At 51.4% G+C, this 27,615-nt stretch overlaps 1 protein-coding gene across 4 annotated transcripts in view; it reads right to left on the reverse strand.

The window, feature by feature from the left end:
• The window catches only part of SRRM3 (serine/arginine repetitive matrix 3), an 85,390-nt gene that overhangs the window by 51,169 nt on the left and 6,606 nt on the right, over nucleotides 1–27,615 (reverse strand). Inside the window, exons 1-2 of one of the 4 annotated variants that reach the window (XR_008681424.2) lie at nucleotides 4,426–4,446; nucleotides 979–1,250 (exon numbers count right to left, since the gene is read on the reverse strand). Coding sequence is in view for 3 of the 4 variants with exons in the window: in XM_055392823.2 (XP_055248798.1) it covers nucleotides 979–1,211 (233 nt within the window). In the remaining variant the exon portion in view is untranslated. Of the gene's footprint in view, nucleotides 1–978; nucleotides 1,251–4,425; nucleotides 4,447–27,615 lie in introns of those variants that run through there. The other 3 variants (XM_055392823.2, XM_055392824.2, XM_055392825.2) reach the window with 3 other exon arrangements.

Here is a 27,615-nt window from a genome sequence, read left to right on the forward strand (position 1 = left end):
GTGCAATGTCTCGATCTCAGCTCACTGCAACCTCCGCCTCCCGGTTCAAGCGATTCTCCTGCTTCAGTCTCCCAAGTAGCTGGGATTACAGGCATGTGCCACTACGCCAGGCTAATTTTGCATTTTCAGTAGAGACGGGGTTTCTCCATGTTGGTCAGGCTGGTCTCGAATTCCCAACCTCGGGTGATCCACCCGCCTCGGCCTCCCAAAGTGCTGAGATTACAGGCGTGAGCCACCGCACCGCGCCCGGCCTTTTTTTTTTTTTTTTTTTTGAGACAGAGTCTCGATCTGTTGCCTGGGCTGGAGTGCAATGGTGCGATCTCGGCTCACTGCAACCTCCGCCTCCTGGGTTCAAGCGATTCTCCTGCCTCAGCTTACCGAGTAGCTGGGATTACAGGCACGCGTCACCACGCCTGGCTAATTTTTGTATTTTTAGTAGAGACGGATTTTCACCATGTTGGCCAGGCTGATCTCAAACTCCTGACCTCAGGTGATCCACCTGCCTAGGCCCCCCAAAGTTCTGGGATTACAGGTGTGAGACACCGCGCCCAGCTAAATTTTTTTTTGTATTTTTCATAGAGACGGGGTTTCACCATGTTAGGCAGGCTGATCTCGAATTCCTGACCTCAAATAATCCGCTCGCCTCGGCCTTTCAAAGTGCTGGAATCACAGGTGTGAGCCATCACTTTGCCATTAAAGGTAATGGCAGAAACTGTGATTACTTTTGCAACAACCTAATACATAAATGAAAGATGAGCTGGACTTGCCATGGCTTCACCCCAACTGGTCTGAACTCTGGCCTCTTGTCTGGACAAGGCTCTTGGATTCCCACAGTCGCCCGACTCCGCCCTAATAGCCCCTAGCCCCGCCCTTCTCCCCGCCCACGACGTTCGCCACGCCCACGAGCAGCATCACTCGCTTCTCCCACCCTCGCCCCGCCTATCTCCCCACCCCAGTCCCGCCCCGCGGCCTGCTCACCCCTGCTCCTCCATCATCTCCTGCAGCTCCATGCACTTGAGCTCCACCCGCCGCTTGCGCTCGTGGTCCAGGATCTCGCGGTGCGCGCGCTTCACCAGGCCCGGCTCCGCGGCGCGCAGCTCCTCTTCCGCCCGCGGCCAGGTCCCCGAGGAGGCGCTGGGCTGCGGGAAGCCGTTCGCGGCGTCGGGTGTGGACGGCATGCTGGCCGCCCCGTTGTTCACGGTGGAGGACATCGTGGCTGGCCCTGGAGCCGCTGGCCTGGGCCGCTGGCCCTGAGGGACAGACACAGACACGAGGCGGGATGGTCACTTCTTCGCCACCTGTTAAGCTCCTCTGCTGGAGTTAATCCTGGAGATTTAAGGGCCCACTCATGGCTCTAATCCGCTTCCTTTCCTGGTGCAGAGGGAGGCGGACGGCTGGTTTGCACCTTTGGGTCACACCTCAGGGCACGAGTGGGTTGGACACAGGGCTTTTTCCATCTGTAAGGTGGGTGGATGCAGGCCAGACTGGATGGCCTCTAAGAGCCATTGGCTGGGAATCGTGTCACCTCCAGGAACTACCGAGGACCATCCTCTCTGGCTTGCACGAATGCTTGGGCCAGACATCCCAGCGCCCACTTGCACACATCATTAACTCCCCAGTCATATTTCTCCTTTAGGCTCAGTTGAAACTGTTTACGCACACACCAGGCCCACTATCCTGGCTCTGTCCAGTGGGACACAGATTACATGTGTTCCTACCTCCCAGTCTGCTCCCAGGGCAGCCCTACAGAGAGGGGAAGATGGAAGCCTACTCTATTCCCACCCCAGAGGCAGATTTTAGCTCTCTGTTTGATCTGGCCAACTTCTCCAAAGCCAACATTCCAGATAAGCGGGGCTCCCCCAGATTGGGCCCACAAGACTATCCCCTCCTTTGTTCTGGAAACACTGCTTCTGATGACGTGACCAAAGCTGACACTGACATTAGCTTTCCAGGCAGCCACGTCCTCCTGTAGGCTCGGGGTGGGGTGGGAGTCAACTTGGCTTGGAGCTAAGAATCCCTGACTCCATGCTAGGCCCTCCAAAGTAGAGCGCACACACACACACACACACATACACACACACACACACACACACACACACACTCCAAGGACTTCTATCTTAACAGAGGGGAGGCACCTCCTGAGCTATTTCCATTTCCTTTCTCCAAGGATCTGCTAGTTGCTAAGCAACAGGGAGGCCTCATTCCCAGGGAGTGGGGTGGGAGGGAGGGAAAGGAAGGAGGGAGGGAGGAAAAGAAGGGATTGGGCATGCCTGGACATCTTGGATCGGGCCTTCCCTGTGACACTTCTCCCCCAACACACCCTCCCCTCTCTGGCCTCAGAGTGATGGGATGGGGGTGGGAGCGTTCAGAGCCACAGAAACTGGAAGGCAGAGAAGAGATAGGGACTGTGACAGCTACAGGAGGCTCTGAAGGGGACAGAGTGACAGGAGGCAACAGCGGTGATGAAAACATAAGCTCTTCTCATATGTCCTTCCCCCTGAGTCCCAAGTGCATGGGTTCTAGGCTGCGCTTCTCCACTCCTTGCTGTGTGACCCTGAAGATGTCACTACCCCTCTCTGAGCCTCTGATTTCCACCTGTTCCTGGGAGCATCTGCCAGAGTCTTCTGGAGAGGGGAGTGCCTGGGGACTCAGAGACCAAAGCTGTTCTTCTAACCCCTTTTTTCCACTCCCACACCTGCTGGCTTCCTGCCTCTGTCCCGAGACCAGCCCTATACCCCAGTTCCACCAGGGGTTTTCCCAGGACACTCCACAAGCATCACCCACCATGCCCCAAACAGAGCTCCAGGTGCCCTGCTCCCCACCCACCTTGGCTGCAGTGCTTGGCTCATGGGTGACCCCTCTATCTGTTGGTCATCTGAGCCAGGGACATGTGTGGAGCTTGGAGACCCCTATTGACCTGACCCACAACAGTTCACCTGTCATCAAGTTGGGTCCCTCATCCCTTCTTTGTTCGCTTTTTGAGACAGGGTCTCACTCTATCACCCAGGCTGGAGTGCAGTGGCACAGTCATAGCTCACTGCAGCCTTGAACTCCTGAGCTCAAGCCATATCCTCCCACCTCAGTCTCCCCAGTAGCTGGAACTATAGGCATGTGCCACCATACCCAGCTAATTAAAACAAAGAATTTTTTTTTGTAGAGTCACGTTCTTGTTATTTTGCCCAGGGTGGTCTTGAATTCCTGGCTTCAAACAATCCTTCCACTTTGGCCTCCCAAAGTACTGAGATTACAGGCGTGAGCCACCGCGCCCAGCCCCATCCCTTCTTCTCAACATCGCTCACATTTATCCACTTCCTCTCCTCCCCTGTTACCACGTGGACCCAAGCTCCTCCCTCCATGCAGGTCCACTGCCTCTCTGTGGTTGCCTGGCCTCCCTGCTCCCAGACCTTCATCCTCCATTGGCAACTTGGCAGATGGGTCCAGGAGCAAATTAGACCATGTCATGCCCTGGTTAGCAGCCTCCCGTGACTCTTGTTACCTTGGCTTAAAGCCATAACATGGCCCTGCCTCCTGGTCCAGCCCCGTCTCCATCACTCCGCACCACACACATCCTCCTCCACCTCTCTTGGCTCCAGGCCCTTTCCTGGGATACTCTTCATTCCTAGTTGTCCTCAAAGTCACCGCTCATAGGCACTATCACCTTCCGGAAGCCTTCCTTTCCCCTCTGGCTGGTGTCACCCTCCCAGAGCTCTTTTTTCTTTGGAGAAGGAGTCTCACTCTGTCACCCAGGCTGGAGTGCAGTGGTGCAATCTTGACTCACTGCAACTTCCACCTCCTGGGTTCAAGTGATTCTCCCGCCTCAGCCTCCTGAGTAGCTGGGATTACAGGCGCCTGCCACCTTGCCCGGCTAATTTTTGTATTTTTAGTAGAAATGGGGTTTCACCATGTTGCCCAGGCTGGTCTTGAACTCCTGACCTCAGGCGATCTGCCCTCCCAAAGTGCTGGGATTACAGGCATGAGCCACCACTCCTGGCCTTACCTCCCAGAGTTCTCGCTGTTGTTTCTGTGGGTTCAAAGGTCTGGTTCCCCCTGGGCTGAGGGCAGCTTAGCTTTCAACTCCTAGCTCCAGCTAAGCGCCTAGTGCATGTGAAGCTCAAGGCGCCCGGGGCTGAACAAAGACGTGGCAACAGGAGGCAAGAGAGAGGAATACATGGCATGGTCCTTGATACGGCCTGCAAGACCCCTTTGCATTCTGTCGAATGCTATCTTGCAACTTCATCCCATGCTGCACCCCATCCTGCAACCAACACCCAGCCTCTTAGCCTTGGTCCTCATCTCCCAAATGCATGCCCTTACTTCCTCCTTTGTGCCTTTGCCTATGTGTTTCCCCTCCGCTGGAGTCCTGTTTCCCCTTTTCTTCACCTAGGGAACTTCAACTCATCCCTCAGGGCCCAGCCCAAAAATCACCTCCTCTGGGAATCTTCCGCTCTTCCAGGAAGGATGAGTCATTCCTTCTTTGTGCTTCCGCATCTTTTGTCCACACTTTTTAAATGCGATATTTAGATACCGAGATTCGGTTGGCTGTTTGCTTGTAACTCCTATTCTAAACTGTGAGCCCTTTTAGGGGAGGGGACCATCCTTTCATTCTGGCTCATTAGAGCCTACCCCAGCACCAGGCAATGCAAGAGGCGCGCTGAAGGTGTGGAGAGAGAGCGCGAAGGCGCCGGTGAGAGCCCTGGGAGCCATGCTGTTCCGCACATCTTCCCTCTGACCTGGGCAAGGCTCCCCAGCCTAGAACTTGGCCTGAGCTCCTGGAGGATAGAGGAGGAAAGCTGGTGAGAGTCGTTCTGAATGCACTCAGATCTCCAAACCCTGAGAAAATCTAGCCCCAGTGCTAGGAGAACGCCTGGGTAGCAGTGCTAGGTTGCCCAGGGTAATCGTTGCAGAAATGATTGAGGAGGAAAGGAGAGCTATGTGAAGAGGGGCGTGGCAGATGCAGTCTGGATTTTCACTAGAACAGATGGTAGATTTGACCAATTTCACCTGGTGAGTTGGAGAGGCACCAGGTGGGAATCTGCAGCAGGTCATTAATAGAATGACCCAAATCATTGCACACTAAGCCCATTTCCTTCCAAGTCAGGTTTGCTGGGCCAGCAGACCAGGGGGTGACTGCAGGACTGCAGGCACAGGGTCCCTCTGTGAGCCATGTGACATTATATTTTATGAAATCGTTGTGAGGCTGGGCGCAGTGGCTCACACCTGTAATCCCAGCGCTTTGGGAAGCTGAGGTGAGTGGATCACCTGAGGTCAGGAGTTCAAGACCAGCCTGGACAACATGGTGAAACCCCGTTTCTACTAAAAATACAAAAATTAGCCAGGCATGATGGTGGGCGCCTGTAATCCCAGCTACTCAGCAGGCTGAGGCACGAGAATCACTTGAACCTGGGAGGCAGAGGTTGCAGTGAGCCGAGATTGCGCCATTGTATTTCAGCCTGGGCGACAGAGTGAGACAGAGTGAGACTCTGTCTTGAAAAAAAAAAAAAAAGTAAGTAAAAGAAATTATTGTGAGATTTATTCTTCCTTCCTTCCTTCCTTCCTTCCTTCCTTCCTTCCTTCCTTCCTTCCTTCCCTTCCTTACCTTACCTTTCTCCCTTCCCTTCCATTCCCTTACCTTCCCTTCCCTTCCTGACTCTCAATCTGTTGCCCAGGCTGGAGTGCAGTGGCGTGACTATAGCTCACTGCAGCCTTGACCTCCTGGGCTTCAGTGATCTTCCTGATTCAGCCTCCAAGTAGATGAAACTACAGGTGCACCACCATGCCCAGACAATTTTTAATTTTTTTTTGTAGAGATGGGATCTTGCTATGTTGTCCAGGCTGCTCTCAAGCTCCTGGGCTCAAGTGATCTTCCTTCTTCGGCCTCCCAAAGTGTTGGGATTATGGGCATGAGTCACTGAGCCTGGCCTCACTGTGAGATTTCATAAGGTGACACTGTCCTGGTGGGTGCTAATATCCCATTTTGTTGTAACTGGTTGATTGATTGACCTATACTCAAAAGGAGCTGGTTAATGGATCAATGTCATGTTAGATGTAGGTATTTAGTGGAGAATCACAGGGCTCTATTCTCACCACATCTGATCCAATATGTTCACTATTGACTGGATAGAACATTGGTAGTCTGACAATCAAATTCACTGAGGACACAGCCTGAGAGGGCTCATGGATATACAGTCAGAATCTAAAAGGACTCAGTAGCCGGAGACATTGGAAGAATCTAAGAAGGTGAAACAGGGCCAGGTGCAGTGGCTCACATCTGTAATCCCAGCACTTCGGGAGGCTGAGGCGGGCAGATCACGAGGTCAGGAGTTCGAGACCAGCCTGGCCAACATGGTGAAACCCCGTCTCCACTAAAAGTACAAAAATTAGCCAGTCATGGTGGTGCATGCCTGCAATCTAAGCTATTCGGGAGGCTGAGGCAGAAGAATCACTTGAACCTGGGAGGCAGAGATTGCAGTGAGCCAAGATCGCACCACTGCACTCCAGCCTGGGCAATTGAGTGAGACTCCGTCTCAAAAAAAAAAAAAAAGAAGAAGAAGAAGAAGAAAGTGAAACAGGATAGTGAAAAGTGCCACATTTTGAAGCTGGGTCCCAAACTAAAATTGGAATGGGGTAGACATAGTTCAGAAGCAGAATATTTGGGAAGGATTATAGGGATTTTCAATGATCACAGACTCAATTTGAGTCAATATCACAATGTGGATGCCAAAAATGCATGTTATCTTAGGATATATCAACAAAAATAGGATGCCAAGGAGGGGGAAGATTATAAGAATATACAGGTGGTCAGAATGCCTAGCTTCAAATATATGAAGGATTGTAGAGGATTTAGGTCAAACCTGGCTGAATCGACTGAGAGGCTTGTTAGAAGTAGTGATGTTTAGCTAGCATTGCCAGATTTGCCAAATAGGAACACAGGATACCCAGTTAAATTAAATTTGAATTTTATATTTGGAACATAATTCTACTAAGAAATTATCCGTTGTTTATCTGAAATTCAAATTTAACTGAGTGTCCTATATTTCATATGTCAGTTCTACCTGGAATCCAACCCAGATCTACTGAATCAAAGTCTCGGCTGGGCGCGGTGGCTCATGCCTGTAATCTCAGCATTTTGGGAGGACGAGGCAGGTGGATCACGAGGTCAGGAGATCGAGACCATCCTGGCTAACATGGTGAAACCCTGTCTCTACTAAATATACAAAAAATTAGCCGGGTGTAGTGGCAGGTGCCTGTAGTCCCAGCTACTCCGGAGGCTGAGGCAGGAGAATGGCGTGAACCCAGGGGGCAGAGCTTGCAGTGAGCAGAGATCATGCCACTGCACTGCAGCCTGGGTGACAGAGTGAGACTCTGTCTCAAAAAAAAAAAAAAAAAAAAAGTCTCTGGGGATGAAATTGCTCATGTCCCCCAGGTTCTCCTGATATAGCCCAAGTATGGACCACAAATTAGGGGGAGGTGGGCAGTGGTCTAGAAATAGCCATTTTCAAATTTTATTGCGCATCAGAATCACCAGGAAGACTTGTTAAGACACAGATTTGTTTTGTTTTGTTTTGTTTGAGATGGCATCTCGCACTGTTGCCTGGGCTGGAGTGCAATGGTGCGATCTCAGCTCACTGCAACCTCTGCCTCTCAGGTTCACATGATTCTCCTTTCTTAGCCTCCCGAGTAGCTGGGATTACAGGTGCACACCACTACACCCGGCTAACTTTTTGTATTTTTAGTAGAGACAGGGTTTCACTATGTTGGCCAGACTGGTCTTGAACTTCTGACCTCATGATCCGCCCGCCTCGGCCTCCCAAAGTGCTGGAATTACAGGCTTGAGCCACCGCGCCCAGCAAGACACAGATTGTTGACTTCGCCCCCAGAGTTTCTGATTTGATAGATCTGGAGTGGGGCTTGAGAATTTGCATTTCTAACAAGTAACACCAATACTACTGGTCCTTAGAATTCCCTAAGAGGAGCAAGGCCCTAGCCAATCTGCAAAACAGAGCCCCAAGATTCTCACAGGCAAGTCATCTAATGTTGATTTCAGCTCAGTTCAAAAAAGAGTCTTGTCTTGTTTTGTTTTTATTTTATAATAATCAAAACTCTTTAAAAACGAAGCAGTTCTGCCCAGGTGTGGTGGCTTGCACCTGTAATCCCAGCACTTTGGGAGGCAGAGGCGGGTGGATCACTTGAGGTCAGGAATTCGAGACCAGCCTAGCCAATATAGTGAGACACTGTCTCTACTAAAAATACAAAAATTAGCTGAATGTGGTGGTGCGTGCCTATAATCCCAGCTACTTGGGAAGATGAGGCATGAGAATAGCTTGAACCCAGGAGGCGGAGGTTGCAGTGACCTGAGTTTGCACCACTGCACTTCAGCCTGGGTGACAGAGTGAGATTTCGTCTCAAAAAACAAACAGAAAAACAAAAAACAAAACTAAGCAGTTTGTCGTAGGATGAATGAGGTCCCTATTACAGGAATTGTTCAAACATGAGATAGAAACGATATTCAAGCATTCACTCAACAAACACTCACCCAGCATCTACTCTTGGCCTCACATTATTAAAGGCTGTGGGTATAGAGATGAACATGACCCCATCATGGCCCTGTAGAAGCTCACAGGCTGGTTCAGGAGACTGACAGGTAAACAGCAGCATAGTGTGATAAAAGAGAACTGGGGAAGTGTCTGTAGCCCTGCTTGGTTCGTCAAGGCAGGCTTCCCAGCAAGGCTGGGAGGGAGCAGGAGGCAGGGCTGCCAGAGCCAGTGAGGACAACCGGGATTCAAGAAATAAATGGGCCAATCTGGCAGGGTTTGTAATTGACTGGATGTGGGATGGGGGAGGCAGCTTAGATGACACCGGGTCTCTGGCCTGGGTGACCAGGTGGATGGTGCAGCCATTTATTGTGATGGGGAACATGGAGAACAAATTGGAGGTGCTTGAGGGTGAGGGGTTTGCAGGGGCAAGCAGGCAGATATGGAGTCTAGAGCTATAATCTGAACCCTAACTCTAACTTGTTCTGGTCTTTGGGGGCATTGACACTGTCCTTCTTTGGAGGCAGAGCAGCACATGGGAAGTCTTTACCCTACCACTGATTGGCTGAGAGCAGCACATGGGAAGTCTTTACCCTACCACTGATTGGCTGAGAGCAGCACATGGGAAGTCTTTACCCTACCACTGATTGGCTGTGAGACCATGAACAAGTCCCTTCCCCTCTCTGCACCCTTGTTTCTCCCACTGAACAATGACTCAAAGACCCCAAGGGTCCTTTCCTACTCTGGAAGTCTGGGTAATACTAACTCTAAATGTGTGGCACCAGGCTGGGTGTGGTGGCTTATGCCTGTAATCTCAGCACTTTGGGAGGCCGAAGCAGGTGGATCACCTGAGGCCAGGAGTTCGAGACCAGCCTGACCAACATGGTGAAATCCTGTCTCTACTAAAAATACAAAAATGAGCTGGGTGTGGTGGCGCATGCCTGTAATCCCAGCTACTTGGGAGGCTGAGGCAGAAGAATTGCTTGAACTCAGGAGGCGGAGGTTGCAGTGAGCTGAGATCACACTGTTGTACTCCAGCCTGAGGAACAAGAGCAAAACTCCATCTCAAAAAATAAATAAATAAATAAATAACACCAGACCTTCAGCCCACTTCCTTTCTGCTGATACAGCCAGGAGCCGGGGCCCCACCGGCCACCCTTAGAGTTCAACTGAGGCTGTCCCCAGCACTGGGTCAGCTCCCAAGGGCAAGCCCAGATGCTGAAGCCAGCCAAACCCATGTGTAGATTAAGTCATGAAGCCCTAGTTTAATGCTTGCCAAAGGGGCACACTCCCTCTTCTACAAGCCAGGAAGTGGTTAAAAGCCTAGAGGCCTGATTTCCCAGCCTCCTGGCTGGGTCCCTGGACTTGCCTCCCTCCCACAAGCCCAAGCCTGGGTTTCCTGAGCAAGGCTGGGTGTGGACACAGTGGGCCACAAACTGGATGCTGCTACCTGCAAGTGATTAATTGAAGGTGAAACAGCTCATCTGTACTGCAGGGTCCAGCCTGTTCCGGAAAGTCAGCTGCTGACAGGCACAGAGGCCTCTTAGCTAATGAGGTCAGCACTCACCCTGGGGCTCAGAGGGAGAAGATGCTCAGATTGTAGTGATCTGGTCAGGTCTGGGGGAGAGGGAACGGGCTTTAGTGAGAAGTGGACCACAGATGAGTCTGGGAAGAGGCCCAGCCCTGCCCTGGGGACCCCTGATTTGAGAGGGAGACAGGAGAGTGATCTTTGGGAATTCATAAGCTGAGAGACCTAGGACACGTGACTTCAACTCTCTGGGTCTCAGTTTCCTTGCCTGTAAAATGAAACTATTTGATAATAGCATCTTCCTCGTAGGTTTGTTGTAAAGGACTAATGCATGGGAAATGCCCTCACAGTACCTAGTGTGCAATGAATGTCTCGTAAAAGGCACTGGAGATTAATTATTATTATTATTATTGTAGAGACAGGGTCTCACGATGTTGCCCAGGCTGGTCTCAAACTCTTGGCCTCAAGTGATCCCCCCCGCCTTGGCTTCCCAAAGCACTGGGATTACAGGAGTGAGCAAACTCCTCCCTGCTCCCCTTGTCTCTGGCAGCGTCGCAGTCCTCCAGCACCACGGACAGCACCCCCATCACCAATTCAGGGGGCCCCATTTGCTGCCGGGGCTGAGAAGCCTCTTTTGCCGGGGAAAGGGGCGGGGGGGGGGGGGGGGGGAGGGGGGCAGCACCATTCCTCTAGGGGCTTTTTTTTCCTGGCCTTGCCAGCCAGAGGCATGCCTCCCCAGAGGTAATGTCAGGACTCAGAGCCTCCACACGCTCAAAGGTACAGATTCCCACAGCTTCAAGTGAGCACTTGAGCACTTCGTCTGTGGTCACACAATTTAACCACCTTCTTACTTCTAAGATCTTTCTGCTGTCTTCTACTAGGGCCAGGAAAAAGAGTGTTAGACCAGGACAAGGACTTGGAGTCAGAAGACTTTAGCTTAAATTCTGGCTCCACTACTTCTGCCTGGGTGATCAGGAAAAGTCATTAAACTTCTCCGAGCCTGTTTCCTCATCTGTAAAATGGAGTGTTGGGATTCGGTCAGGCTGGTGGAAAAAATATTAGTTATGATAGCCACAAAACCCTTTCGGAAGGCCTGAGGGTTTTCACATGACTTCGGTAATAGACCGGGGCGAAGGTGGGCTGGTCCCATTACCTTCAGTTAAATAGATTCGAGTAGTAAATAACGGGATGTGGGGAAGTTATCTAGTTAACTTGTTTACTCATGTGGTCTCAAGACGAGCCTTTGATGTGTGCTTTTTACTTGGGAAGTCCTCAATGTCAATTACCTCTAATGGCGCTGACTCAAGCTTTTGTTAACTAATCTTAATGAATAAATGTGAGTCTCCCTAGCTGATCGGGGCGGCCACAGTGACAAACCTTTCTTGGTGTGTAGGCGGTCACTCAGCAGGACTGGCAAAACAGAATCTCTGTGTATCAGTGTACGTTTTATTCATCATTTGGGTCAGGGTCTGTGGGCAGACCCTCGTAGCTAATACCCTCTTGTGAGGAGCAATACCTCGACGGAGACAATATTCCCTAGTCTTGTAGCTTGTAGCTTAGTGGGATCATTCATTCATTCTTTCTTGCGGTAACAGGCTTGTTATGAAGACAGATCCTGATGCCATTCTCCCACCCACCCACCCAGTCCTGCAGGAGCAAAAAAGAGACCAGGGAGGCTCTACCTTTGCCTAGGATGGTCAGGGAAGGTTTCATGAAGAGAATGATGTTAGAAATGTGCCTTTGAAAGATGTGTCTTTGGCTGGGCGGGGTGGCTCATGCCTGTAATCCTAGCATTTTGGGAGGCCAAGGTGGGCAGATTGCCTGAGCTCAGGAGTTTGAGACCAGCCTGGGCAACATGGTGAAACCCGGTCTCTACTAAAATACAAAAAATTAGCCAGGACTGGCAGTGTGTGCCTGTACTCCCAGCTACTCAGGAGGCTGTGGCAGGGGAATCGCTTGAACCCGGGAGGCGGAGCTTGCAGTGAGCTGTGATCGTGTCACTGCACTCCAGCCTAGGGGACAGAACAAGACTCTGTCTCAAAAAAAAAAAAAAAAAAAAAAAAAGAGGGAAGGGAAGAGAAGGGAGAGGGGGAGAGGGGAAGTGGGGGCAGGGGAGGGGAGGGAAGGGGAGGGGAGGGAAGGGAAGGGAAGGGAAGGGAAGGGAAGGGAAGTGAAGGGAAGGCAAAAGCCAAGGGCATGTTAAGATCCAGGGACCCTTGACTAAGAGGGCTACAGTGGAATGGAATTTATGATCCAAGAAACTGCATTCCTGTGAAGGTGGTGGCTGCAAATGCAGGATGAGACCTTCCAGAGACAAAGCCCAGTGTGGGGACAGCAGGTGGGCAAGGATGTGCCTCCTGAGGAAAAAGATTCTTTCCAACTGTCAGAAACGAGACAGAACTGATAAATACCCATGAAACCAGGTCCTTAAGTTGTGAAACTCATTCTGGGTCTTGTTAAAAATAAGTGTGTGCAACAATTGTTTGTCAAGATACTTTATCAAGCTGGAAAAGAAAAGCCATCTGCATCGTGTCCAAGGAATCTAGGTGTGTCCCCACTCCAAATCCTGGCATTGAAGCCAGGTGCAGCCATGACAGGGACATATTCCCTGGAGCACTCTCCTGCTGACCCTTCCCTTCCCTGTGTAAGGACCCTTCTGCAGACCTCCAGCCTTGAACACTTTATATTGAAAGCTTCCCCTGTGCTCACTGCCCAAGAGCGTGGGGCTGGGGGAGTAAGGACCAGAGGACCAAGAGACACCCCATCAACTTCAGGGTTGGGTCATTCATTCAGGTCACAGCTATTTGTGAGTGGCTACTCTGGGGTTCACCAGAGGACAAGAGAGAAATGCAGAAGGAGAAGCACTGGTGCTTATCATGCTGGGGATGATGGATGCATGGCAGAGACATCTAACAGCTGGGGTGCGTCAGGAGAGGAGCATAGCTAGGAGGTCTCCCTGGAGGAGAGATCTTGAAGCATAAGTAGGAGTTGGCGGCACAAAGGAGGAGGAGAAGGATGTCCTGGTCAGGGTGTGGGGGTGAGCAGGAAGAAGGCATGGAGAGGAAAGAGGGAAAAGCATGGACTTGAAGCTGGGCGTGGTGGCTCAATCCTGTAATTCCAGCACTTTGGGAGGCTGAGCCAGGAGGATCATTGGAGGTCAGGAGTTCGAGACCAGCCTGGCCAGCCTGGCCTGTCTCCACTAAAAATACAAAAATTAGCCAGGCATGGTGACGGGTGCCTGTAATCCCAGCTACTTGGGAGGCTGAGGCAGGAGGATTGCTTGAACCCAGGAGGCAGAGGTTTCAGTGAGTCAAGATCATGCCACTGCACTCCAGCCTGAGAGACAGAGGGAGACTCCATCTCAAAAAATTTAAAAAATTAAAAAAAAAAAAAAAAAACATGGGCTTGTCTTGCTGAGCCCACTAAGCCAGGCGGGGAGGGAGGGCCAGGTCCCCAGGGCCTTCAGACTCAGGCTGAGGACCTAGGACCACACCCTGCAGGCAATAGGGAGCCAGTGAAGGGTATTGAGCTGGGGAGGTCAGATTTGCATTTTGGAAAGATCTCTCTTGCAACTTTTTTTTTTTTTTTTTGAGACGGGGTCTCCTATCACCCAGGCTGGAGTGTAGTAGTAAAATTATGGCTCACTGCAGCCTCTACCTCTTGGGCTCAAGTGATCCTCCCACCTCAGCCTCCCAAGTAGCTGGCCACTACTACACACAGGTGCATACAGCCATGTCCAGCTAGTTTTTAAAAGTTTTGTAGAGACAGGGTCTCACTAGTTTGTCTCTAACTCCTGGACTCAAGCAACCCTCCTGCCTTGGCCTCCCAAAGCTCTGGGATTGCAGGTGTGAGCCACTGTGCTCAACTCTCTCTTGCAACCTGATGCCCTCAGGCCCTTAAAGGATAACTGATAACCCAGTCCACATGAACCAAGACAGACCCGTGCCGATCAGCCAGTAGCAGATGGGTTCAAATCACTTACTATGTGTGCGTAGTGACTTAACCTCTTCCTTATCTGTAAAATGGGGTTAATATAAGTACCCCCACCTCAGGGTAAGGAGTAAAGGAATAACGTGTGTACAGTGCCTGGGTAGGCGATAAGCTCTGTGCATTGTTAGCTGTTATCAGCCATGAACTATGCCAATCAGTCTAAACCATTACAGGCATGAGTTAGACCAGGAGGAAATATAGATCCATATAAATCAGAACAGATCAGGTCAATAATTACCATTTTAAATCATTACAAACACTCATAGCCCAATCATGGTACTTTTCACAGATACAAACCCACATAGACCAGTAGAGACCAGTAGAGATGGGTAAGAAGAGGGCAGGTGTGGGGCGCGGTGGCTCACGCCTGTAATCCCAGCACTTTGGGAGGCCGAGGCGGGTGGATCACGAGGTCAGGAAATCGAGACCATTCTGGCTAATACGGTGAAACCCCGTCTCTACTAAAAATATGAAAAATTAGCTGGGCGTGGTGGTGGGCGCCTGTAGTCCCAGTTAGTAGGGAGGCTGAGGCAGGAGAATGGTGTGAACCTGGGAGGCAGAGCTTGCAGTGAGCTGAGATCATGCCACTGCACTCCAGCCTGGGCGACAGAGCGAGACTCCGTCTCAAAAAAAAAAAAAAAAAGAAGAAGAGGGCAGGCCCAGTGGCTCAAACCTGTAATCCCAGCAATTTGGGAGGCTGAGGCGCGTGGATCACCTGAGGTCAGGAGTTCGAGACCAGCCTGGCCAACATGGCAAAACTCTTACTAAAAATACAAAAATTAACTGGGTGTGGTGGTGGGCACCTGTGAACCCAGCTACTCGGGAGGCTGAGGCAGGAGAATCGCTTGTACCCAGGAGGCAGAGGTTGCGGTGAACTGAGATTGCGCCACTGCACTCCAGCCTGGGCAACAAAGTGAGACCTTGTCTGGAAAAAAAAAAAAAAAGACGGGTAAGAAGACACTGCAGGGAGAGGCCTGGGAGGAGGCGGCTCAGGGAGCGGGCAGAGCCCAGTGAGCTTCCTCCATGACTCCCTTGGAGTCTCTCTGGAGAGGCGCTGGTGCTGGCACGGCTGTTTGTTACCCAACCATCCAGAAGATGCGGTGGGGGGAGGGGAACTGCTGAAAGCCTTGCTTTCAATAATTCAGCAGCTGGAGCTTCCTGCTGCCCCTGCTGGAGCTAGAGGAAAATCTTGGCCAGAGCCCCCAGGCTGGGGCTGGCTGGGGGTGGGAGGGCTGGTTCCTGGAGGGGCAGGCAGCCTGGCTTGCAAGGGTGCGGGCACTGCAGCTCTGTGTTTTGACCATAGCCCTTGTGGTCCCTCTTCTGCCCTCCCCTTTTCAGTCTAGGGCTGGGTCCAGCCATGCCTGGGCAGGACTCGGGCTGACCCTTTCCCTGCCGTCTCAGTCTGTGCTGGGCAATGGAGGTGGCTGGGCTGGCAAAGTTTCCAGGGCCAAGATGGGGTGTCCGGGGCCGGTGAGGCAGAGAGGGCGAGCCTGCAGACCACAGGAGAAAGCCCTGGTGGCTTAGCTGGCAATGTGCCCAGTCCTACGCTATCCCTGTCCAGCTCCACACCATATTCCACTCCACCCAAGAACGCACTGACCCATGCTGTTCCTCATGCCTGGAAGGTTCTTCCTCATCTACCTATCCTGCAAGACTGCTCAAGCATCACCTCCTCCGTGAAGCCTTCCCTGACTGCCTGGAAGGACTCCCTGGGGGACGTGCCTCTGCTGTCACCCTGTGGCTACTACTCGCAATCTAGCATGACTGTTGCTCCCTGGCTGACTGAGGGCTGTCCAAGGGCAGAGACTGGACCAATCCACATCTGTATCCCTAGTGCTCAGCACAGGGCTTGGCACAGAGCAGCCACCTGGGACTGTTTGCTGAGACCCTGCCTGTGTTTGCACCGATGGGAGCTCACTACTTATTGTTTTACCACCATCATCTCTGGGAACTACAGAGGGAGAGGTCCTTGGTCACTGCTCTCACTATGCCTAGACTATGTGCATGCTGACATTTGCATGGGCCTCATGGTCATCTACTTTGTAAGCCCTCGAGTCCAGCCTTGTCTTTGTTTGTTTGTTTGTTTTTGAGACAGTGTCTTGCTGTGTTGTCCAGGCTGGAGTGCAGTGGTGTGATCTCGGCTCACTGCAACCTCCACCTTCTGGGTTCCAGCCATTCTCGTGCCTTAGCCACCCAAGTAGCTGGGATTACAGGCGTGTGCCACCATGCCTGGCTAATTTTTTGTATTTTTAGTAGAGACGGGGTTTCACTATGTTGGCCAGGCTGGTCTCGAACTCCTGACCTCAAGTGATCCACCCACCTTGGCTTTCCAGAGTGCTGGGATGACAGGTGTGAGCCACCGCACCCGGCCCCAGCCCTGTCTTTGAATAGATAGGAAGGACTTCTCTGGTCAAGGCTCCTGTCTTTGTTGGCTCTGATTTGGGTTCCTGGAGCAAAGATTTGGGTGGCAACCAAGCAGGCTGCCCAGGGCATCCCCTCAGGCTTCTGCTGGGCTGGCTGAGATCAAAGAGAAAGCCGGCTGGGGGCTGGAGCATCACTGACAAGGGACAAGGAGAGAAAAGGAGGCCTCCACTGTCTGCTGCCTCCAGAGGAGTCCACAGTACAGGTAATGCAGCCCAGGTGAGAACAGGTAACAATGCTCAGGTGAGATCAGTGCAGATTGATGTAGCCCAGGACAGGTCATACAGAGCCTTGTAAATGGGACAGACCCAGCCAAGCCAGGAGCTCAGACCGACTGATCAACAGAGGACAGTGGGGACACTGCACACCAGCATGACAGACAGCTGGAAGGTATCAGAACAAGCAACACTAGCTACTGAAAGCAATACAGTCCAGGTATGGTGGCTCACGCCTGTAATCCCAACACTTTGGGAGGCTGAGGCAGGTGGATCACTTGAGGCCAGGAGTTCAAAACCAGCCTAGCCAACATGGCCATCTCTACTAAAAATACAAAAATTAGCCAGGCATGGTGGCTGGTGCCTGTAATCCCAGCTACTTGGGAGGCTGAGGCAGGAGAATCGCTTGAACCTGGGAGGTGGAAGTGGCAATGAGCCAAGATCACGCCACTGCACCCCAGCCTGGGCAACAAGAGCGACACTCTGTCTCAAAAAAACAAAAAACAAACAAACAAAAAGGCCAGGTGTGATGGTGCATGCCTATAGTCCCAGCTACTTGGGAAGATGAGGCAGGAGAATCTCTTGAACCCGGGAAGCAGAGGTTGTAGTGAGCTGAGATTTCACCACTGCAATCCAGCCTGGGCAACAGAGTGAGACCTTGCCAAAAAAAAAAAAAAAAGAAAAGAAAAGAAAAGAAAGCAACACAGACGAGTTCAACCTAGTAGACAGATCTGTAGAGGCCAGAACTGATATGAAATAAGCAAGTAGTGGTTTGGTCTCTTCTCCCCTGCATTCTAGAGGAACAAAAGAATCCCTGCCTTACTCAGTCTTCCTGCTCTCTGTCAGGGCCCTCAGCGGCCTTGTGGGAGGCTGAAGCCTTGCCACCAAGAGCAGACAGCTTCCCTGGGGCTGCTGAGCAAGAATGGAGATGGGGGTGGGGTGGAGGGTGGGGAGAATGTTCTACAGAAACAGCTTCAGCTTAGCCCAAGAAAGAACAGTCTTATGACTGAGCTGTCACCGATGGCAGGTGGCGGTCTCTGTGTCCCGGGAGGGTGCAAATCAGATGGCCTTGGTGGAGATATGGAGGGAGAGCCACCTGTGTGTCAGAAGCCCATGCTCTCTGAGGACCCTCCCAAGCTGGCCTTGAGGACTGACCCTGCAGTGAAATCGGAGAAGCCTGTGTGCTTTACCCAGTTTTCATCACCTCCTTCTCCTTCCCCCAGGATCAGATCCCAACCCCCGCTCCAGGCTCACACCTGGGAGCTAGGCAGAGGAAGGCACGATGGGCTAGAAGTTGTATAACCAGATCCCTTTTCCTTTCTGAGCCTCAGTTTCTCTTATCTGGACCAAGTGTCAGGGGCCTGGATACTGGCAGGGCTTGGGTAGTGTTAGTCTAAACTGCACCATTTTGTAAGCTCCCTGCTATTTTGCAGACCTTAGTCAAAGTGAAACACTTCACAGTGGTTCGGGTCGTGAGAAACATCCTACCTAACCACCTGACCATGAGGTGGACAAAGGCCTGACTGAAGAAACAGCCTTCCTCTTACGATATTCTGCTGGGAGAAAATGCAAGGAGTACCACATTCTGCTGGAACAAGGGCCAGAACTGCCTCATTATTGGGACATCTTATCAATATCCTACTGGGCAAGCCATACTGCCCAGACCCCTCCTGCCCATACCTATAAATTGTGCCAGCCTGTAAGCAGTGGTGGGCTCTGACATTAGGTTGGTCCCCCACTTCTGAAGGTTTTATGCTGGACGTAAAACCTGCATTTGCGCCCAGGGGTGGTGGCTCACGCCTGTAATCCCAGCGTGATTGGGAGGCCGAGGTGGGTGGATCACCTGAGGTCAGCAATTTGAGAACAGCCTGGCCAATATGGGGGAAACCCAGTCTCTACTGAAAATACAAAACTTAGCCGGGCGTGGTGGCGGACGCCTGTAATCCCAGCTACTCGGGAAGTTGAGGCAGGAGAATCGCTTGAACTTGGGGGAAGGAGGTTGCAGTGGGCAGAGATTGCACCATTGCACTCCAGCCTGGGGGACAAGAGCAAAACTTCATCTCAAAAAACAGAACAAAACAAAAGCTGCATTTGCTTTTCAGCCGCACTCTTTCTGTGTGTGTCTTTCTATAATCCTCGCCTTCCCTTCAAAACCTAACAGGGGGAGCTGGGCTCTGAGTCCCTGGCAGTGCAAGACTGACAAGAATCAAAATTGGATGGTGATGTGCACCCCTACCCTACCCCTACCCAGGCCAGAGCTATCAGCAGGAAGGGTGTGTGCTGGACAGACAGTCCAGCCCCTTCCACCTGCTGAGGAGGGTGACAGGAGAAGCCACAGGCAGCTGCCTCCACTGCCCATACAATCTCATTATGGAACATTCCCTCTATTGACTCAGCTCCAATCAAGCCGGCTGCCTGGGGGGCATCCCCTCAGGTTTCTGCTGGGCCGGCTGAGATCAAAGAGAGAGTCGGACTGGGGGCTGGAGCATCACTGACTTTCCCATCGATCCAGATGCGCCTCTCGTTGCTAGGCAACAGCCTCCAGTCTCTCCCGGTCTTTCCTCCCCCGAGGGGCTGCAGAATTGGACAGTAAAAGGGGAGAGAGGGAGAGACCCCACATTCACTCTCCATGTCATCCCCTCCCAAGCTAGAAACCTCTGTCACCAACCTGGGAACTTCTCCTCCCCAGAAAGCAATTCCCCGTCCATGTTGAGAGCCTGACCCTCCCACCAAAATGAACCTCTTCTCTCTCCTCACATTTGTATGCACCTCCAGTGTACTGGAAATCCATTCCTCCTCTGCTCCATGTAAGCATTCTCTCAGGAAGACAGGACAGGGACTCGCCATTGAAGAAATCAAGGCTCAGAGAAGGGAAGGGACCCTCAAGGACTCAGTGGAAAAGTCAAGATAAGACTGCAGGCTCCCTGTCCAGGCTCAGTGGCTCATGCATGTAATCCCAGCACTTTGTGAAGCCAAGGTGGGAAGACTGCTTGAACCCAGTTCAAGACCAGCCTGGGGGCAGGCACGGTGGCTCACGCCTGTAATCCCAGCACTTTGGGAGGCCGAGGTGGGAAGACTGCTTGAACCCAGGAGTTCAAGACCAGCCTGGGGGCAGGCATGGTGGCTCATGCCTGTAATCCCAACACTTTGGGAGGTCGAGGCTGGGGGATCACCTGAGGTCAGAAGTTCACGACCAGCCTGGCCAACATTGTGAATCCCCATCTCTACTAAAAAGACAAAAAATTAGCCAGGTGTGGGCCGGGCGCGGTGGCTCACGCCTGTAATCCCAGCACTTTGGGAGGCCAAGCTGGGCAGATCACGAGGTCAGGAGATCGAGACCATCCTGACTAACACGGTGAAACCCCTGTCTCTACTAAAAATACAAAAAAAAAAAAAAAATTAGCTGGGCGTGGTGGTGGGCGCCTGTAGTCCCAGCTACTGGGGAGGCTGAGGCAGGAGACTGGCATGAACCCGGGAGGCGGAGCTTGCAGTGAGCCAAGATCGCACCACTGCACTCCAGCCTGGGCGACAGAGTGAGACTCCGTCTCAAAAAAAAAAAAAAAAAAAAATTAGCCAGGTGTGGTGGCACATGCCTGTTGTTCCAGCCACTCAGGAGGCTGAGACAGGAGAACATTTGAACCTGGGAGGTGGAGGTTGCAGTGAGCTGAGATCATGCCATTGCACTCCAGCCTGGGTGACAAGAGTGAAACTCTGTCTCAAAAAAAAAAAAAAAACCCAGACTGGGCAACATAGCAAGACCCTGACTCTACACAAAATAATAATAATAAAAAAATTAGCCAGTGTAGTAGTGCACGCCTGTAGTCCCAGCTACTCGGGAGGCTGAGGTGGGAGGATCATTTGGGCCTAGAAGGTTGAGGCTGTAGTAAGCTATGATTACACTACTGCACTCCATTCTGGGCAACAGAGCCAGACCCTGTCTAAAAAAAAAAAAAAAAAAAAAAACTGCGGGCTCCTAACTCCCAGCCCAGTATTGGACTAAATATGGGAGCCATTTAATCTTCAGAGAATGTCTCTAAAGACAAATGCACACTCCCATTTTTCAGTGGGTTGGCTTTTTTTTTTCTCTCTTCCCAAAATGTAGGATGCATTTCATAGTAGTTTTTTTTGTTGTTGTTTCAAGTGCTATAATTTAAAACTGTTAGTTGTGCTTTAAAACAGGCATAAAAATGTACTGTGGGTTTTGGGGGCTGTAATTGACTAAATAATGCAAATCTGATCATTTTATCACAGTTTAATATTTTGCATATTTTATCTACCCTATACTGCTCATCTTTCCTGGTTTTTTTTTTTTTGAGTGAATATATGCACGTCATCCTAGCAGTTGTTGTGTGGTGACCTACTTATTTCATGACTTATTTAGAATTTTAAGATCTCTCTCCCTCTGAGGTCTTTACAGCCCTTGGGGATGGAGGAGGGAAAGTCTCCCGGCCGGGCACAGTGGCTCATGTCTGTAATCCCAGAACTTTGAGAGGCTGAGGTAAGAGGATCACTTAAGATCAAGAGTTCTAGACCAGCCTGGGCAACATAGCAAGACCCCATCTCTATTTTTTTTTTTTCTTTTTACAAAAAGGAAAGTTTCTCAGTCTTCCCACTGGTCCCTGCCAAACCTTTCCTTAAACAACTAAGGGAGAGGAAGAGGTGATGTGTTTCCCAAGGTGTGAGGGGCCAGAACTCAGAAGTTGGGGCTCCCTGAGAGGTGCCAGGAGGTGCACAGTCCCTGAGCAGCGGTCCTGGTGGCCTTGGAACTGCCACTGCCTGCCACCTGCACACTCCCAGCTGTTAGCATGGTGACAGCTCCTCCCCGACTCCTCTGCCCGGCACCAGTCACACACTTCAACTCTGAGGAGCACAGCTTTTCAAGGTCCTTGACAAATGGTAACCAATTAATGTCAATTAATCTGATTAGCCTAAATAGTTAATTAAGCAGCTAATTTACAACATCATTGACAACAACCCATGGCTCCTGAGGGATGGTGGGTGGGAGGTAGGAATGGCAGGGGTGCTGAAGGGAGGTCTTCCTTGCCCTGGGAACAGGTGAGCCCCTTAATGTCGGATCGGGAGTGGGAGCTCCCGGTGCAGCAGTGGCCTCTCCAAGTCTCCACTCTGCTCTGCCATCATCCGAGAATCTCCATCAGGGTACCCAGCCCCAGGCCAGGCTCAAAGGGGCTGATTTCTGCGGGACAGGGTGAACCACAGCATGGTGGAGGAGGGAAAAGGCCTCCTGTCTGGGAAACTATTCCACCCTAAAATCCCAGAGAGGGCTGGGTGCAGTGGTTTACGCCTGTAATCCCAACACTTTGGGAGGCTGAGATGGAAGGATCACTTAGTCCAGGAGTTCAAGACCAGCCTGGGCTACGTGGTGAGACACCCCATCTCTACTAAAAATTAAGAAAAAAAAATTAGCCAGGCATGGTGACATGCACCTGTAGTCCCAGCTACTTGGGAGGCTGAGGCAGGAGGATCGCTTAAGCCTGGGAGTTCGAGGCTGCAGTGAGCTATGATTGTGCCACTGCATTCCAGCTTGGGTGACAGAGCAAAACCCTGTTAAAAAACAAACAAACAAACAAAAAAACCAAAAACCCAGAGAGGAGCCTCTGCCACCACTTCCCATCCACACCAAGCACCTTAGAGCTCATAACCCCTTTCAAGTCCCCAAGCTACAGAGAAACCCTGAGAGAGAATTCCCATCCTTCAGCCCATCCTACAGATGAGGAAACCGAGTACCTCCTAGATGCCAGGCCCCATGCTTGCACTGACAACCTGCAACAATGAATCCCACGAGGTCCCTGCCCTTAAAGAACAGCCACCCTGGGGCCTCACAGTACCTTGGTGCAACCTCTGTGGGTCAACCACTTCTTAGCTGGGCGATGTTATTTACCTCTCCGTGCCTCCATTTCCCCAACTAGGACCGACCTACATCATTGGATGTTGTGAGGACTAAATAAGTTAATACACGCAACAGTGCCGGCACACAGAAAATACCAAATGAGTTGGAAAGGTAAACCACCAGTGTGAATGGGGTGTAAAGCCGGGCACGGTGGCTCACGCCTCTAATCCTAGCACTGTGGGAGGCTGAGGCGGGTGGATTGCCTGAGGTCAGGAGTTCGAGACCAGCCTGGCCAACATAGTGAAACCCCGTTTCTACTAAAAATTCAAAAAATTAGCTGGGCGTGGTGGCAGTCCCCTGTAATCCCAGCTACTAGGGAGGCTGAGGCAGGAGAATTGCTTGAACCTGAGAGGTGGAGGTTGTAGTGAGCTGAGATCATGCCATTGCACTCCAGCCTGGGTGACAGAGTGAGACTCCGTCTCAAAAAAAAAAAAAAAAAGGAATGGGATGTAAAGTGGGCCAGGGAAGAAGCAGCACCGGGCCCTTGAGGGCACCCAGATTGGAACAGGACATCACGCAGAAGATGTCTGAGCAGAGCCTGAAGCTCAGGGAGGTAGAGGAAGAGGGAGGAAGGGCATTCCAGGTGAAGGGAACCACATGTGCAAAGTGATGAGGCACTGGTTCTCAACTCTAGTGTGTACGGTCACCTTGGAACTTTAAAAAATGCAGACCTTGGCCAGGCGCAGTGGCTCACGCCTGTAATCCCTGCACTTTGGGAGGCCAAGGTGGGAGGATCACTTGAGGCCAGGAGTTTGAGAACAACCTGGCCAACATGGCAAAACCCTGTCTCTGCTAAAAAGACAAAAATTAGCCGGGCATGGTGGCGGGTGCCTGTAATCCCAGCTACTTGGGAGGCTGAGGCAGGAGAATCGCTTGAACCTGGGAGGTGGAGGTTGCAGTGAACAGAGATTGCACCACTGCACTCCAGCCTGGGCAACAGAGCAACACTCCATCTAAAAAAAAAAAAAAAAAAAAAGCAGACTTTGCTGGGTGCAGTGACTCATGGTGGTAATCCCAGCACTTTGGGAGGCCGAGGTGGGAGGATCAGTTGAGGCCAGGAGTTCAAGACTAGCCTGGGCAACATAGCAAAACACTGTCTTTAAAAAAAATACAAAATTAGCAAAATTAGCCAGGCATGGTGGAGTGCACCTGTGGTCCCAGCTACCTGGGAAGATCATCTGAGCTGGGGGAGGTCAAGACTCCAGTGAGCCACGATTGTGCCACTGCACTCCAACCCGAGTAACAGTTTGAGACCCTGTCAAAAAAAAAAAAAAAAAAAAAAAAGCAGACCTCAGCTGGGTGCAGTGGCTCACAGTTGTAATCCCAGCACTTCGGGAGGTCAAGGTGGGAGAATCACTTGAGGACAGGAGTTCAAGACCAGCCTGGGCAACAGGCTGAGTTTTGTAGAGACTCTGTCTCTACAAAAAACATTTAAAAAAATTATCTGGGCATGGTGGCATGTGCCTGTAGTGCCAGCTACTCAGGAGGCCAAGGCAGGAGCATTGCTTGAGCCTAGGAGGTGGAAGCTGCAGTGAGCCGTGATTGCGCCACTGCACTCCAGCCTGGACAAGAGAGTGAGACCTAGTCTCTAATAATAATAATAATAATAATAATAATAATAATAGTAATAATAATAAAATTCAGGCCCCACACTCAGATTTGGAATCAGTTGTTTTGGATGGGTCCTGGGAATCTGCTTCTCATGGACTGTTCTAGAAATACTGGGGCAGGTACCTCTGCACCTAGGGACCATGGCTGCAGCGGTTCTGGGTGTCCAGGTTGGGCTGAGCCGCAGAGAGGAGAGGAAAGGCCCCAGGCCATATGACCTATGTCCTGAAAACACACCGCAGGCCCCCTGTTGTTTCCATCTGTCCAAATCAAAACCGCTCTTCAGGGTGACCTTCCTGGAACAGCTCTGGCCATGCACTTACCTACTGGGAACATTCCTGGCGTTCTCTGCTGTCCACGGAAAAAAGGCTAGGCTGCCTCGCCTGGCAATAAGTACCCCCCGCCCCCCAACAGTGAGGCCCCTGTCTCCAACCCGAGCTTTCACTCCTCCGCCCAGACCCTGGCACTCCAGCCACGCTGTTCCCCAAGCGCCTGGTGCTCTTACCTCCTCCTCTCTGCTCCTGCCAAAATCACCCTGCCTCCTTGTGCCTCCGCCTGGCAAACCTGCATTCATTCTACGAGCTCCATCTGTGAGGCCAGCTCAAAAGTTAACCAAAGTCAACCAGGTCAGGGAGTCTTTCCCCACACCGGTGTCCTGGTAGCCCTTGGAATGCTGCTACATAACCCCTAGTCCATCTAAAAAACATTCTTGGCTGGGCGCAGTGGCTCACGCCTGTAATCCCAGCACTTTGGGAGGCTGAGGTGGGCAGATTACAAGGTCAGGAGTTTGAGACCAGCCTACCCAATATGTTGAAACCCCGTCTCTACTAAAAATACAAAAAAAAAAAAAAAAAATTAGCCGGGTGTAGTGGCAGGTGCCTGTGGTCCCAGCTACTCGGGAGGCTAAGGCAAGAGAATCGCTTGAACCTGGGAGGCAGAGGTTGCAGTGAGCGGAGATTGCCCCACTGCACTCCAGCCTGGGCAACAGTGTGAGACTCCATCTCAAAAAAAAAAAAAAATTATCCAGGGCTGCTGGGGCTCAAGGACTGTCCTGCTCCTCCCATTTTTTTAGAGACGGGATCTCACTATGTTGCCCAGGCTGGAGTGCAGGGGCTATTTACAGGTGTGATCATAGTGCACTACCCGCCCCCCCAAGACTCCTGGACTCAAGCAATCCTCATGTCCCAGCCTCCCAAGTAGCTAGGACCACAGGTGTGTGCTACCGTGCCCAACTCCTGCTTCTCCTCTCTTTACCTAATGCCTAGCACAGGGCTTGGGGATGACAATGTGTTCATGCAGCTTTTAAGTGGGGAAGAGCTACTGCTGTGTGATGAATGAATGAGTGAATCAAGGACCATCTCTGCTTTCTGATGTCTGAGGAGCAGGAGAGAGAAGAAGACAGCATTTGAGAGGCAGGGAAGAGAGAGGTTTCTGGGGAGAATGACATATGTGTCAGATAGGGCCTGACAGAGAGGGAAGACAGGCCTTCCCCCAGGAAGGACCCACTGAATGTTCCAGCTTTCCTGCCTCCCCAGAAGCCCCCTCTGGGGCCCTGATGAGAGAAGGGGTGGCTTGGAGGTTCTGCCAGTCTTGAAGCCCACTCCTCTAACCTGGGGCTCTCTGTCTGATACCAAGGGCTGTGCCATCAGCTGGAGACTGGTGTAGGGGGCAGGTTGCCCAGCTCCCAGAGGCACGTCTCTGGTATCCTGTACCCCCTTTCAGTGGTACCATCACCTCCTGCCCACATGAATAGGCAGACAGACACCTCCCTGACCTCTCTGCTCTAGGTCTCTTCCTTTCCCTCTCTGCCTCCTACCCCATTGCAGGCAGAGGGGCCTTCCTGAAGTGCAAACCTGAGCATTTGATGGCATTGCTCCAGAGCTTATGATTGTCATTGCTTTCTGAATAAATTTCCAGCTCTTGACTGGGTGCAGCGGCTCATGCCTGTAATCTCAGCACTTTGAGAGCCCGAGATGGGAGGATCGCTTGAGGCCAGGCATTTGAGACCAGCCTGGGCAACATAGCAAGACCCCATCTCTAAAAAAACATTAAAAAATTAGTTGGGTGTGGTGGCACATGCCTGTCATCCCAGCCACTTGGAAGGCTGAGGCAAGAGAATATCTTGAGCCCAGGAGTTGGAGGCTGCAGTGAGCTATGATCTCACTATTGCACTCCAGCCTAGCAGATGGTGAGACCCTGTATCAAAAAAAAAAAAAAAAGAAAAAGAAAAAAAAAATTCCAACTCTTCAAGGCCAACCACTCCCACTGGGCTGCCTATTATCAGCCCTGCCCTCTGTCCTGTCCTATGGCCACATTAGGTAACTATCCCCTGAATCCAGCCAGGAGGTTTCATACCTCTGTGCCATTGCCCATGATGCTCTCTGGAGTGCCAATCCTCTGCCCTCTCTGTCTGGCACCTCCCCTGTCATTCTTTGAGGCCCAACTGAAATGTCACCTCTCCCAGAAGCCTCCTCTGATGCTCCATATCACTTTGGACGACTTAGTTCTAGCAGAACCTCAGTGGATCATCAGTTTTCATGAACTGCCTTCCTTTCCACTGGTCCAGAAGCTCCTCAAGGTCAGAGGCAGAGTCTGATTCACCTCTGTGTCCTCGGGCCTCGTGCTGTGCCCAGAAAACAGGAGGCCCTCATTAAATGTCAATTGTATAGTCTAACCCCCTCAAAGGGTGACCTCCACCTAGCAGAAGTTCACTGGATTTTACCCTTCCTGGGGTGCTTTTTTGGAGACAGGATCTTGCTCTGTCACCCAGGCTGGAGTATAGTGGTGAAATCATAGCTCGTTGCAGCCTTGACTTTCTGGGCTCAAGTGATCCTCTTGCCTCAGCCTCCTGAGTAGCTGGGTCTACAGGTGCACACCACCATGCTCGGCTAATGTTTTCTTTTTCTTTCTTCCTTCCTTCCTTTCTCCCTCTCTCCCTCCCTCCCTCCCTTCCTCCCTTCCTTCCTTTCTTCTTTCTTTTTTCTTTCTTTTTTTTTTTTTCAGGGTCTTCTTGCTCTACACTCACTCAGGCTGGAGTGCAGTGGCGCAATCTCAGCTCACTGCAATTTCCACCTCCCGGGTTCAAGTGATTCTCGTGCCTCAGCCTCCTGAGTAGCTGGGATTACAGTCACCCTCCACCAGGCCTGGCTAATTTTTGTATTTTTAGTGGAGATGGGGTTTCTCCATGATGGCCAGGCTGGTCTCGAACTCCTGATGTCAAGTGATCTGCCCACCTCAGCCTCCTAAACTGCTAGGATTACAGGCGTGAGCCACCGTGCCTGGCTTAATTTTTTCTTTTTCTTTCTTTCTTCTTCTTCTTCTTTTTTTTTGTAGAGATAGGGTCTTATTATGTTGCCCAGATTGGTCTTCAACTCCTGGGCTCAAGTGATCCTCCCACCGCAGCCTCCCAAAGTT

Source organism: Gorilla gorilla, chromosome 6 (genome assembly GCF_029281585.2).
Source record: "Gorilla gorilla gorilla isolate KB3781 chromosome 6, NHGRI_mGorGor1-v2.1_pri, whole genome shotgun sequence".
NCBI classification, from domain to species: domain Eukaryota; kingdom Metazoa; phylum Chordata; class Mammalia; order Primates; family Hominidae; genus Gorilla; species Gorilla gorilla.